This window comes from Dermochelys coriacea, chromosome 8 (genome assembly GCF_009764565.3).
Source record: "Dermochelys coriacea isolate rDerCor1 chromosome 8, rDerCor1.pri.v4, whole genome shotgun sequence".
Lineage (NCBI taxonomy): Eukaryota > Metazoa > Chordata > Testudines > Dermochelyidae > Dermochelys > Dermochelys coriacea.
In genome coordinates, this window is record NC_050075.1 from 61,478,078 (window position 1) to 61,491,065 (window position 12,988).

Here is a 12,988-nt window from a genome sequence, read left to right on the forward strand (position 1 = left end):
CTCATCCTTTCTCTTTCTTGCCCAATGGAATTTAAATTTGTCTACAAAGTAGGACAACTCCAGCAAGCGAGATTGAGACCCCTACCCCAGGATACCTTGTGGTTAGAGCACATACCTGCAGGGTCGAAGCAATTTTTAATCACAGATTTGAATCATGATTTAAATGGTCAAGATGGAAACCTTGATTTAAATTTATTTTAATCTTTTGTTTTGCATTTGTACTTTAGTTATTTTCCTAAAAAAAATTGATTTTTTTCATTAGTTGAAAACCATTACAATATGTTCATTTGCAACTAAATATAGCCTGTATATGAAATTTGATGCTGCTTTTTGTTAACTGGGAAGCTGCACTATGTCTATACGCTCTTTTATGCAGTTGTATAGCTTAACTTACATTTATTCAGATACTTATTTTTTTATCATGTTTTTACCATTTTTATTATGTTAGAAGATGGTGAACAATGAATGAATTTCTTATTTACTAGACCAGAATAATTTTTTACTTCTGATTTTGTTTCAAGCTCTAAAGAAATCCAAATTCCATTAAAATGCACAAAACAGCATTTTAGACTTTTATTAAATAAAACTACTTTACATGCTAAGAAATTTTTTTATCAAAACATGTTTACATTTAAAAGGAACTGATTTATAAAACCAGAAAAGTATTATTTGCAACTAGTGATTTGAACTGATTGTTTCTGGTCACTAGGTCCTTCAAGATTTTAGAACTAGCAGATCTCACCCTCTTACACCTATTTCTTATTTGTAGATTGGAAGAAGGTAAGCTTTCCTGTTTTTCAACTCCCAACTGGTTTCTTAACTTTAAATGTACTAGTCACTGAGCTGAACTAGTTGAATAAACTGAAAAGAAGATATTCTCTGCAGCTGTAGAAGTCTGTTGCTGTCAAAAGCTGGTTTAATACTTCAACAAACTCTAATTCCAGGTGCTTAGCTAGTGACTTTCACCCATTCAGGGATTTCCCCTTCTTTCCAGCTTGACTGCAAACATGCTTTAATATTAAATTTTGTTTTTATTTTAATTATTTTTATATGTAGGCCTTAACATAGATTTAATGTTAAATAGGGTTAAATTTAAAAAAAAAAATCTATTTTTCTGTTCTGTTTGTAACATCATCAGTTTTTATCCATCCTGCTCACCTGGGGCGCAGTGGGTTCAAGTTCCTGCTTTAGAGTGGGATTAAAATCTTAATCTTTCACATCCCCCAGCACAGGTGAATGCTGCCTGGACTATGTAGTCTAAGGGGGCACCACCACCATCTCTTCCTTTTTCAGGGCTTTGTGAAGGGGCTTAAGTTTCCTTGTGAATCTAGTTCAAAAATTTGAAAGTTTCATTTTGAAAATGTTGAAATGGTTCATTTTGGCATGAAAAAAATTCTTAGAAACAATTTGCCAAAATTGACACCAATTCACAAAATGTTTTGATCATCCCAAATATGCATTTTTTGGAGACAAATTTAAAACTGAAATTTTTTTCCCAGCTGTTGTAATTACTAGTATAAAATATTTATATTTTGGAGATGCAATGTTTCCTAGTAGTTAGAGCTCTGCACTGGGACTAGGAGACCTGGGTTCTATCCTCAGCTCTGTCACTGGCCTCTGGATAGGCTCCTGACTTCACTTCCGTGCCTCAGTTGTCCCATCTCCAGATGGGACAGTGATACCTCCTTTGTAAAGCATGTTGGGGTCTACTGATTAAAAGCACTATATAATATATATATATTACTACTATATACATTTATTTATTTGATTGGGATCTAAGACCACAATTCTTCAAACTGCTCCATGCATTTTATTTAACAGCAAGATAGAGACTATTTCAAATGTATGGAGCATTTTTAGGACTGGGGCTAGGAAGATTTATTTTCTCAAGAGATTATCTAAGACATGAGAATCATAGCATCTTAGTTTTTCATGCATAATTGAGCATAATTTTTTGGGGGGGGACCCCAAAACCTCAGACTAGGCATTCAAAAATCCAGAATTGTAGTACTGAGTTAAAAAATTCATCTCTATCTTATCGGTACTCACCATCTAACTAAATGAAAAATAAAAAAAAAATCTTTAACTTCAGCATTATGATAAAAATCCAAATTTTTTGGTCCTTGCTAAGACATAATTTTGATGGATAGAATCAAGTCCTTGTAGCCAAAAAGCTATAAAATCTGCACCAACAAGCTTAATGATGTTACTTAAATTCTTGTTGTGGGTAAACTGCTGGTGTCCCCCTGTTGTTGCCATGGCTTTCTGACTTCCTATCCAGAGCATCACATGTAGGTAAATGGGCAAGCCTCAGAGGTGTGGCAATAACTCACACTTCGATTTTTAAAAATCAGCTCTGCTCCCTTTAGTTAAACTGCTAGTAACCATCTGTACTTCAGGAAATAAGAACTCATGATGGTGTCATAGGGTGACCCATGACTGGTCACAATTGTTTAAATAGCACTTTGTATTTAAGATGCAATTTAATTGTAGTTTTAAGAGTGCTGTTTTCAAAAACGTAAAAATCCTGACATGAATACAAAGACTGTGACTGCTGTTTCATTCAGGAGTTACAATAACTACTGGATTACTTTAGTTGTACTGTCATTGGCCATGGAAGGCCACATCCTGCCAGCAAGCACTGATTTAAAACTAGTGGAAGGAAAGAAGTTCTATCTAATTTGAATTTGACCTTTATGATGTTGGTATTTATTCAAATGAAATGGTCAGTATTTATGTTAGAACCCTTTGTGCTACAGTATGTATTGATAGGTGAGCATAATGGCTCCATGGTTTGAATTCACAATATAAATTTACAAGGTGGTGGTATATCAAAGTTCTATCCTACTGTCAGCAAAGATTTGTATAATCCATTGTCTGTTGATGTGTATAATTAATGTAGTAGATTCTCAAAGGAATTTTGGGTTAATGCCTCAGTCTTCAAGAATTTTAGAGGCCTAAATTCACATCTTCCGTAGAACGCTGTGAAATGGGGTTGGGTCTCCTAATGTCTGGAACAGGATGGGAGACAACCTTGTTCCCCTAGATGTTAATGGTAACATAAGAGGAGGGTGGTGGAATCCTAGAGACTATCTGGGAGGAGTACTGGGTGGGTGACAGATGGCAGTTCTTAAATAGGTGGAAATGATTAAGGAAGTAGTGATGTGCATTGAACAAGTTATTGCTGGATATTTCCCATATGAGTTACGTTAATAAAGTTGTGGCCTAATTAAACCACAGCGCTTGCATCTTATCTGTCTTCTTGCATGTCTGGGACAAAGATCTGATAGACTTTTTTTTTTATGACACAAACTGTCTAAATACTTACTTAAATCCATAAATATGTAGCACAAAAGCTCCAGATATGAATACTTCGATTTTTTTTGTTACTAAAAATACTTAAATCACCTATGTTCCAAGAAAATTATTGTAAAATTGGAGATTTAGTTAATGATCAAGCTTTCTTATCATGCCCTTCTGCTATACAGAGGCATTTCAAAGATAAAGTATAGCAAGTTAAAGAATAGTTTTAACCCTGTTAAACTTCTTGTGATCTTGTCAGATTACTTGCATTATTAGAAGAGGTTATGGTTTGCTTACTTTCCTTTTTGACTATAGCAAACAAATAACATGGATCTAAGTGCCTCTTTGTTCCTTAGGTTTGTACCATCAGATGAAAAGAAAAAACAAGGCTGTCAACGAGAAAATGAAACTTTAATACAGAGAAGGAAGGACCAGATGCAGCCTGGGGGCACAACAGTCAGTGTTACTGTACCTTATCGAGTGGTAGACCAGCCTCTGAAACTTATGCCACAAGATTGGTAAAGCAGAGCTGCTATTTTGAATTATTTTTTTACACATTTAGTTCTCTTTTTCAGAACAAGAACACAGATCTTGAAATGAGCTAATAAAATAACTCCAAGCTAATTGGTGCATAAAACATTAACAAATGTGTGTAGAAATGGCTAGATAGCAATTATATAGCAACTTGTTCCTTTCTGGTTAAGATCTTTCAATGATATAAACAATATTCCTGCCTTATCCCATATTTTTTGTTTGAAACCCTCCAGGAGTATGAAAGTATCACTCCAGTTGTTCAGGATCAGAGCTACTAGATTACTTAATTCATTCAAACATGTTGCATCTCTGAAAGAAAAATCCTTGTATATAGCCAATCTTTCTGAATTTTATTTGGAAGGGAAAATGTTGGGGCCTTATAATTCTGACTGTAAATTTTTAAAAAAAGAAGCTAGAAACAGATTGCATCAGCTTTAAGCTAATGTGTATAATGGTCGGAAACAATGACATAAGCTTCAAGATGGAGCTCTGTGAAGGGGGAGAGCCAGTCAAGGGGAATCTTTTTGCAAATGTGTCATAGGTTTGTTTGTTTAACCTGCAGACCTGTTTATGAGGGCCTGTAAAAAGATGAAACGGTATCTGTCAGTACTTTTACACTCCAGGAGGGTTTGTAATAAGACAACCCTTCAGTATTGATTAATCAAATAACCAATATTCTTTCTTTATCCTCCCAGTTTAAGAATATTTAAGGCATGTACAAGACCTAGTGGTCTGTAACATTCAAAGCAGGATGTTAAAAGGAAATAAGATCTAACACTCCAGATAATTAGGCATTCTCTATTGGGAGCAGCAGGCAAATAGAAAACAATAATAGCTGCTGAAGTACCAAAAGGCAGCTTACATCTTCAGTAGACGGTAAACATTTTTGACAACGGTAAAGCCGTCTTCGTGATTGATGTCCCAGAGTAGAATCAGTGATAGGGAATTAATGTTAAAATTTTATTGTTTCAACTTTGTAACAGCTAACGTGAGAAATGTTTTTAAGTGTATAACCTTGTGTTTTTATCATTTCAGAGACCTGATTATTTTTCTTCTTTGGGGTTTTGAAATCCTTACAATAATGTAAATTTATAAATAAATAATCCCATAATCCAATTCCTAGTGGTAGTGGTAGTGCTAGTGCTTAAGACCTCAGTCCTATTGCTGTACAAATGTATAACAGAGACAATACCTGTCCCAAAGAACTTGCTGTTTGTGAACTTCATCTTCTGTATTAACAGTGAATAGATTTTTCTTAAACTACAGGTGGTAGTTGCATATACTCATAAAAAGTGCACTTTGAAAATGTAGGTTAAATTGTTGCAGCTGTCTATCCAGTTGCAATGAACTTTTTGTAGTAAAAGTTTAAAGTATGTGCTGAATAAGCATTTTTAAATTGCTACATCTAATTTAGTTTACAATACAATTCATAGGGGATTTTCTTTTAAATTCCAAAGCATTTAAAAAAAAAAAACCCTAAACAGTAATCTCAAGAAATGAACAGGATTTGCTTTCTGATAAATACAAAATTTGAAATTGAGCTGCATACAACTAAAAGCAGACATGAGGTCCAGAAATATTACGTACAAAAATAGTGTGTTAAAGCTGAAGAGACTTGCATGTGGAAAAAGCAGCTGTATTGGAAGTACAGCAGTCATTAATGTGCTATAATGGTGACATTATAAAGAGAAACTATGTTAATGTATGATGCTTTCCTCACAGTAGTGTTGACAGCAATCTGTCTCATATAAATAATTGAGATTTTTTTTTCCTTTTAGGAATTTACAGTGACTAAAAGCTTAAGTCCTTTAATGTGTGTGTCTCCTTCTCCTTTATTTATAGGGACCGTGTAGTTGCGGTGTTTGTTCAGGGTCCTGCTTGGCAGTTCAAAGGCTGGCCATGGCTATTGCCCGATGGATCCCCTGTTGATATTTTTGCAAAAAGTAAGCTTCTACTTACAGATAAATGCTCTTACATGTTCTTATCATCAGTGCATACTTAACAATAGTTCAGGTTTTGCTGTGAGTGTTATTGGATTTGGATGTGGTAAGGAGCTAGTGCCTTGGCACCGTTGGCAAGTATAGCTCTTGCTCTCTGCAGCTCCCTCTCCTCCAGGAAATGAACTAGCACCCGGGCTTCTTCCACACCTCTTCAGGAAAACAAGTTTTTCAGAAAAGTAGATTTCTTGAAGATGAGGGGGCTGTTGCTACAGAGCAATTGGCTTCTGTTCCACTGTTTGAGGTGGCTCAAACCTCTCTGGCTTCTCTTTTACCCCCAGAAACACTGATAACATATGTTCACTAAGTTTGAGCTCCGAATCTTCCTTGAGAAGGTGGTTTGCTGTTACAGAACTGCTCCTCCTCCTAGCCTTCACCCAGGCAGGGACCATTGAGGGTCACCAGATGTCCTGATTTTTGGGTCTTTTTCTTATATAGCCTTCTATTACCCCCCCACCCCCATTCTGATTTTTACATTTTGCTGTCTGGACCATCCTAGGACCATCAGATAACTTCTCTTTTCATTTACTCCAAGACAGCCCAGCAACATCCCTCCACCCCAACTCAGCAACTCCTAGAAATCTAGCTGCTTCATGAAGTTCACAATACTCACCAGTTGTTTCTGATATAACAAGTGCACAACTTTGCATTTTTTCTGTTCTGACAAACACCCTAAAATGTAGAGTATTCCAGGGTTACAACCTCTCTTCCCCCCCACCCCCCTCCCGCCAAATTCCAATACTTGTCATGGATGGCATAAGTCCATTTGTATTTTGCTATGTGTATTTTATAAACACAGCATTTGTATAAAATAAGATGTCTTCCTAAAACTTTAAGCTCTGATATAGGCAAAGCTACTTCTGAGATACAAGCTAGATGAAAGACAGTTAATCTGCTGATATTTGATCATAGCAGGCCCTGGATTTAGACCCCTGTGCGGCCAGGAATTTGCCTAGTGTGCCTTGAGACCAGTGCTGTTTGCTTACATGGGCAAGCACAAACTAATGCTTACTCTTCTGACTGCAACATATGGAGTAACATCTAAGGAAACTCCCCAGGCCTCCACTGCTTCTGATCTGTACTCCCATTTCATTTGCTGCTGTTGCAGGTGGATTAAGTGATTTAAATCTGCGGTGGAAAACCTCAATTTAAATCCGTTTTAATCAGCATTTTCATTTATACTTTAGTTATTTTCTACAGAAAGGTGCATTCTCATTCGCTGATATAATTGTTAAAACATGTTGATTTACAGCTAAAAACAGCCTTTACACTAGATTTGGTACATCATCTTGGTACCTAGGAGGGAACACTATAACTATATACTTTTATTTAAGCAATTATATAAACTAATATTTTCAGATGCTGAACAACTGTGTTTTTAGTACGTTAGAAAGTGGTGAATGATAATTTACTGGATAATTAACTCTTTGCTCATGATTTGTGTCAAGTTGTATTAGAATGGTAGCTGGAGTTAAACACACAAGATAGCATACTTATTTTTTTATTTAAATATTTTAAGAGATTATAAATTTATGCCTTAAAATATTTCATATTAAATTCATATTTCATTTTAAACAGGTTTATTTTTAAAAAGAAACGCTTACTATAATTTAAACAACAATCAAATCATTGATTTTATATCCGCCCTGCATTGTTGCTACAGCCTTCAGGCTGAGAATCCTCTTCCTCTTCACCCCTAAACACACATACACTCAGTCTTTCCCTGTGTTTTCAGAGCTACAGTTAAAAATCCCTAGGTCCTGCTACCACTGCCCTAGTCGAGGCAAGAAGAGAGTAGTGAGTTGGTGGAAGAGAAATGAGGGAGAGGATGCTAGTTGAGGAAAAAGAAGCAAGACTGAGGGAGGGGAATGAGAGTTGAGAACATAAGGGTGCTCATTATGGAGAAAGGAAAGTGTGAAAGCGAAAAAAGGGACAAGTTAACAGTAGGCACTGAAAATGAAAGAGGAAAAGGAGTAACTCAGTAAACTATGCCAGAAAAATGTCCCTGGCCCGAAGAGTTTAGTCTGAAGGCACAAACTAAGATGGGATTCTGAGAGTACAAAATACAGTATGTTGTCTGTCTGTCTAAGAGACCTACATGTGTTCAAATCGAAAGGGGAATGCGATTACTTTTCTCCCTGGCTCATAAAAGTGCTTCTGAAAAGCAAACTTTTTTTTAACCTTAGAAATGCACCACATTGCCTCACATGCCAGATATTTCAAAAATATTCTGAAAAAGAATTTTCCTACAAGAGCTTTATTCCATCTTCAAACAAGCTGCTTAGTATTTTCTGGGCTATTCAAAAGAGTGAGTGCTGGCTGGTTCTACCTACTACTCTGGCTCCATTTATCATTTTGCCCTTACACAATCTCTTTAATAGCCTAACTAAATATAATCAGCAGCTTCTGCACCAGTCCATTATCTAACCTGTAATCTGCCAGCATTTACAGAAGCTAAAAGCTGTCAGAGGCAACCTGGCCCACTTCCAGAATGACGATTAACAGAGATTTAAAGCTGGTTAATGTAGATTGAAATTTTGGAAAATAAGAAGTTGATTGCCATAAAATCTAAGCAAATAGATCTAAATGCATATAGTAAACCATGGATTAGACTACACCCAGATCACATCAAACTAGTTTTACTATCTGTCAGTTTATGCTGGTTAAAATCCTGTAAAATTTCATGAATGGAGCTTAAAATATTACTCTCCTTATCCCTTTTATTCTTTTCAATCTACAGCTTTTGGCCCTTCTTGTGAAACTGTTTTGACTCTATTTTTAGACTGACACTCACATAAAAATAACATTTTTCTTACTTGTATACTCTTTACATCCATAAATGGACATTTCAAATTAAAAGTTGAATATTTTGCCATTTTAATCTACATACATATTTTATTTGAATGCCATTTTAAAGGTCTTCCCGCTATAACATGTTAATGCGCTTCTGTTGAACCTGAAGGTCAGTTTTAGTGGGTTGACTTTTGTTCAATAATCTTTAACCTTAACTCAAAGGTTCTCTTTAACATTCGAGATTTTCTTTGTAAATACATAGCCTTGGTAAGCAGTTATCTAATCTGTTTATCTGCTTATTGTGAAAGGCGTGGCATCATGTGATATGAAAAAACTAGCTTTATTCATTCTTGGTCTTTATTCAAAAGGTTTGAAGTTGACTTCACAATTTCGTACATAAGGTGATTTATTTATTGAAGCAACTTCTTAATTGTCTAATACAAAGAAATGAGAACTTTTGTACAAAAATGGCCAACCTGAGACACTTACTTTGTGCATACATTAGTGTTGTAAGTTTACATTTTTCAAGCGCTTAGATACATCTTGCTACAGAATGACCCCTGGACAGAGGAGGGCAATGACAATGACTAATCCAGTTTGGTTAAAGATTTGGGTGGGAAGGAAAGATTAAGGGCTGGTGCACTGGACAAGAAAACTGCAAGCTAGAGTTACATAAAATAATTACATAGAAAAGTCTGGTCAGATGTTCCTCTTTTTCTTCTCCTATACTACAAGCATGGAAAATAACTCAAGGCTGCACACTTAATAAAATAGAATGAAGTAATCTTCAATGCACGTTATTAGTTTGTGGAACTACCTACTGCAGGATATTAAGGCAAATATTGTATCTTTGGCATTTGAGATTGGAGATTTGAACTGAGTAGCATGTACAGTTAAACCTTGTAATTTTATCCTGGACCTGTGTTATCAGTTCTCATGTCTAAGAAATCTCCCTTCTCTGCTCCTGTATTCCACAGTTACATATATGGTGGAAGGCAGGGACTGATGCTTTTCTGAAGGGTCCAACATTCTCTCCACTTTTGGCAACAAGATAATAGACTAAATGGACCACTAATCCAGTGTAGCATAAGCAGTTCATATGGTCTCAACTCTTTTCTGAATCACAGCCTTTTTGTTTTAGTTGTAATTTCAAATAAGAAATCAAATTCTATAAAATCTTCTTGAAAAACCAAGAAATGTGAACTGGAAGCATACTGTAGATTCTGAAACGTTAGTTTTCACTTTTTCTATTTGTAGACTATAGATATACTGTATCTAAGTGACTGTTACTTTAGTTGCTGTCATATCAAAGTATACAAAGACTGTATGAAAACCATGTGTCTGTCCATTCGCGTACCTAACCCCCAGTTAAATTAATTCCCTTCTGGGTTGGAGTGCAGCATTTGTTGAACACGAAAGCAAAGTTAGACCATTTAAGACAGGAAATGCATCAGAATATCTTATCAAGTTGAAGTTGCAGGGGTAATTTTAAATATTAAAGACTGGATGTAATATCTAAATTGGAATTTGTCCGAGAGTCAGGTAACTTCCCTACTATTGCAAAATAATACCATGGAGAGTGTGTGTGTGTATTTAATACTATGGTCAGTTCTTAGGTTTTATGTAATCCCCAAGAGACAGCACTTCCAATAGCATAGTGTCTCTTAATGTCATGTTGGTGCATTAGCCAAGTACCAACTCAGAGGCAAGTGTCAGCCGCTGAAACATTAAAAAACACTTCCTGCAGCACCTTAGGGTTACCTTAGAGTTCTATTATAATATTGATTGGGACTGACATAAAATAATTTGAGATCTGATGAAATCACAGCATAAGATACCATTTATACGATTTAATATGTAAACAGTGAATATTATTTTGCTACTATTATCAGAGTGCTCAGTTCATGAGGAGCCAAGAGCCATCCACAAGAATACTGATACTGAACAGGGTAGCACTATTCAGATCTGTGGCTACCCACGACCACAGCAGTGTGAGAGCAGTACTCTTCTTTGACAGGATGGGGCAACAGCTGTAATACAGAATAAAAGGTCTGGTGGTCACTACTTGTGCATCAATGTAACAAAGTGTTGTAATGGGTCCAAGAGTCTCAGCTCTGATAAACGCTGCATTATGTCTTCAGTAGACATCAGTAATAAGAAGTAAAGCAAGCCTAGAGAGAAGGCAACAGCCTGGAGAGGGAGGCGGAATCCTACTATATATTTGTGTGGTATTTGAAGTTAAAAACTCAACCTCAAATGTACACACTCAGGCCTGGTCTACACTGGGGGTGGGGGATCAATCTAAGTTATGCAACTTCAGCTATGTGAAAAACGTAGCTGAAGTCTATGTACTTAGACCTACTCACCGCGGTGTCTTCGCTGTGGTGAGTTGACTGCTGCCGCTTCCCAGTCAACTCTGCCTGCTCTTCTTGCAGCGCTGGAGTACAGGAATCGACGGGAGAGCGCTCGGGGGGGTCAATTTATCCCAATCTAGTCAATTTATAGACTAGACGTGATAAATTGAGACTCTCTAGATTGATCGCTGCCCTCCTATCTGGCTGGTAGTATAGACATACCCTAAGACAGAGCAGTTGTAATAGGAGGAGGAAAAGGAGGAGGATTTTGCTTTTGGGAGGGAAATAATGTGAACACGGAACATAACAAGAATCCTACTACTGGATCTGCATCCTTGTTTTAAGTAATTCTAGCAGGCTACTGAGTAAAGCAATGCTATTTTCCTTTCTTTAGATTATTTTATTGACCTCTATAGTGTTCAGAAAATTAATGCTTTTGCACTGAGTCAAAATAACTCGTTCATGTAGGCTAATAGATTTACTGTGCAGAGGATTGTTTATGTAAAATACAAAGTTAAATTTATGCAAACTGATTTACATCTTGGGACAGCTCAGAAATGGCCAAATAGAATGTCAGTTCCTTCCCAAAAATTGCATTTGACTTGAATTCAGCTCAACGAGCTATTTTTCCAAGAATCTATGCGTGTTAAAACTAGGGACTGCCGCCTCACCCATAATCATAGCATTGCTATTATGATATATACAGAGTTGGGTCATGGGTCCCATATGTAGACAAGGCTGTGTCCTTAATTACGTTTTCTAATGTGCATTCTTAACTGTGAAGAATTTTTGTTTTGTCCAATGAGGATGATCCTATAATGTAAACTCAGGATTATAATCTAACTGTTGCTCCCTTGTGTCCTGTAGTTAAAGCTTTCCATCTCAAGTATGATGAAGTACGTCTAGATCCAAATGTACAGAAATGGGATGTGACAGTATTAGAATTAAGTTACCACAAACGGCACTTGGACAGACCAGTATTCCTACGTTTCTGGGAAACATTGGACAGGTAAATATGCTGAAAAGCTTTTGCTCTGAGTTTTTTGTGGGGAGGGAGAGTAAGGTGTCAAGGAAATTGTATATCTTAGAAAGATCCAAGCAATAGCTTGGAGACACAATACTGCTTGCTATTCATGATTATGGCGCTGCAGAGCTACCTTAAATGGGCAGAAAAAGTACAGATAGACCTAGGAGGAATAACCAATCTTTTTGGAATGAAAAGTGTCAGTTTAATTCAAAAGAGTGTGACAGTAAAACTGCTACTAAACCATCTACTAATACTAAGTCCATGCCTACAGTTTTTTCATAATGTAGAGAAGGAGCTTGAGGAACAAGTCTTATGAACAATTTCCCATGTGGCAGTTCAATAAACGTTAAGTAAACAGATGAGCCTATTGTATCAATGTGTAAGTTTCATTTGATTTGTGATTGTTTAACAGCAAAATACTTAAACAATTAAGACTGGGATTTTCAAAACTGCCTAAGGCATCTAAATCCCTTGAAGTTAGAATTCCTTCAGGCTTCTCTGAAAACCCCATTTCATTTCCAAAAACCTCATTTCCAAACTTTATTCTTGTATCTCCCCATCAACATTGTCAAGATTCCTTCCCCACTCTGAACTCTAGGGTACAGATGTGGGGACCTGCATGAAAACCCCCTAAGCTTATTTTTACCAGCTTAGGTTAAAACTTCCCCAAGGTACAAACTATTTTATCTTTTGCCCTTGGACTTTATTGCTGCCATCACCAAGCATCTAACAAACATATAACAGGGAAAGAGCCTGTTTGGAAAGTCTTTCCCCCCAAAATCCTCCCCAAACCGTACACCCCCTTTCCTGGGGAAGGCTTGATAAAAATCCTCACCAATTTGCATAGGAGAACACAGACCCAAACCTTGGATCTTAAGAACAAGGAAAAAGCAATCAGGTTCTTAAAAGAAGAATTTTAATTGAAGAAAAAGTAAAAGAATCAACTCTGTAAAATCAGGATGGTAAATACCTTACAGGGT

The 12,988-nt window shown here is 36.5% G+C and overlaps 1 protein-coding gene across 1 annotated transcript in view; it reads left to right on the forward strand.

The window, feature by feature from the left end:
- CDC73 (cell division cycle 73) overlaps positions 1-12,988 on the forward strand; it is a 174,699-nt gene that overhangs the window by 149,543 nt on the left and 12,168 nt on the right. The window contains 3 exon segments of the mRNA XM_038412685.2: positions 3,660-3,821; positions 5,680-5,780; positions 11,849-11,990. Coding sequence (XP_038268613.1) covers positions 3,660-3,821; positions 5,680-5,780; positions 11,849-11,990 — 405 coding nt within the window.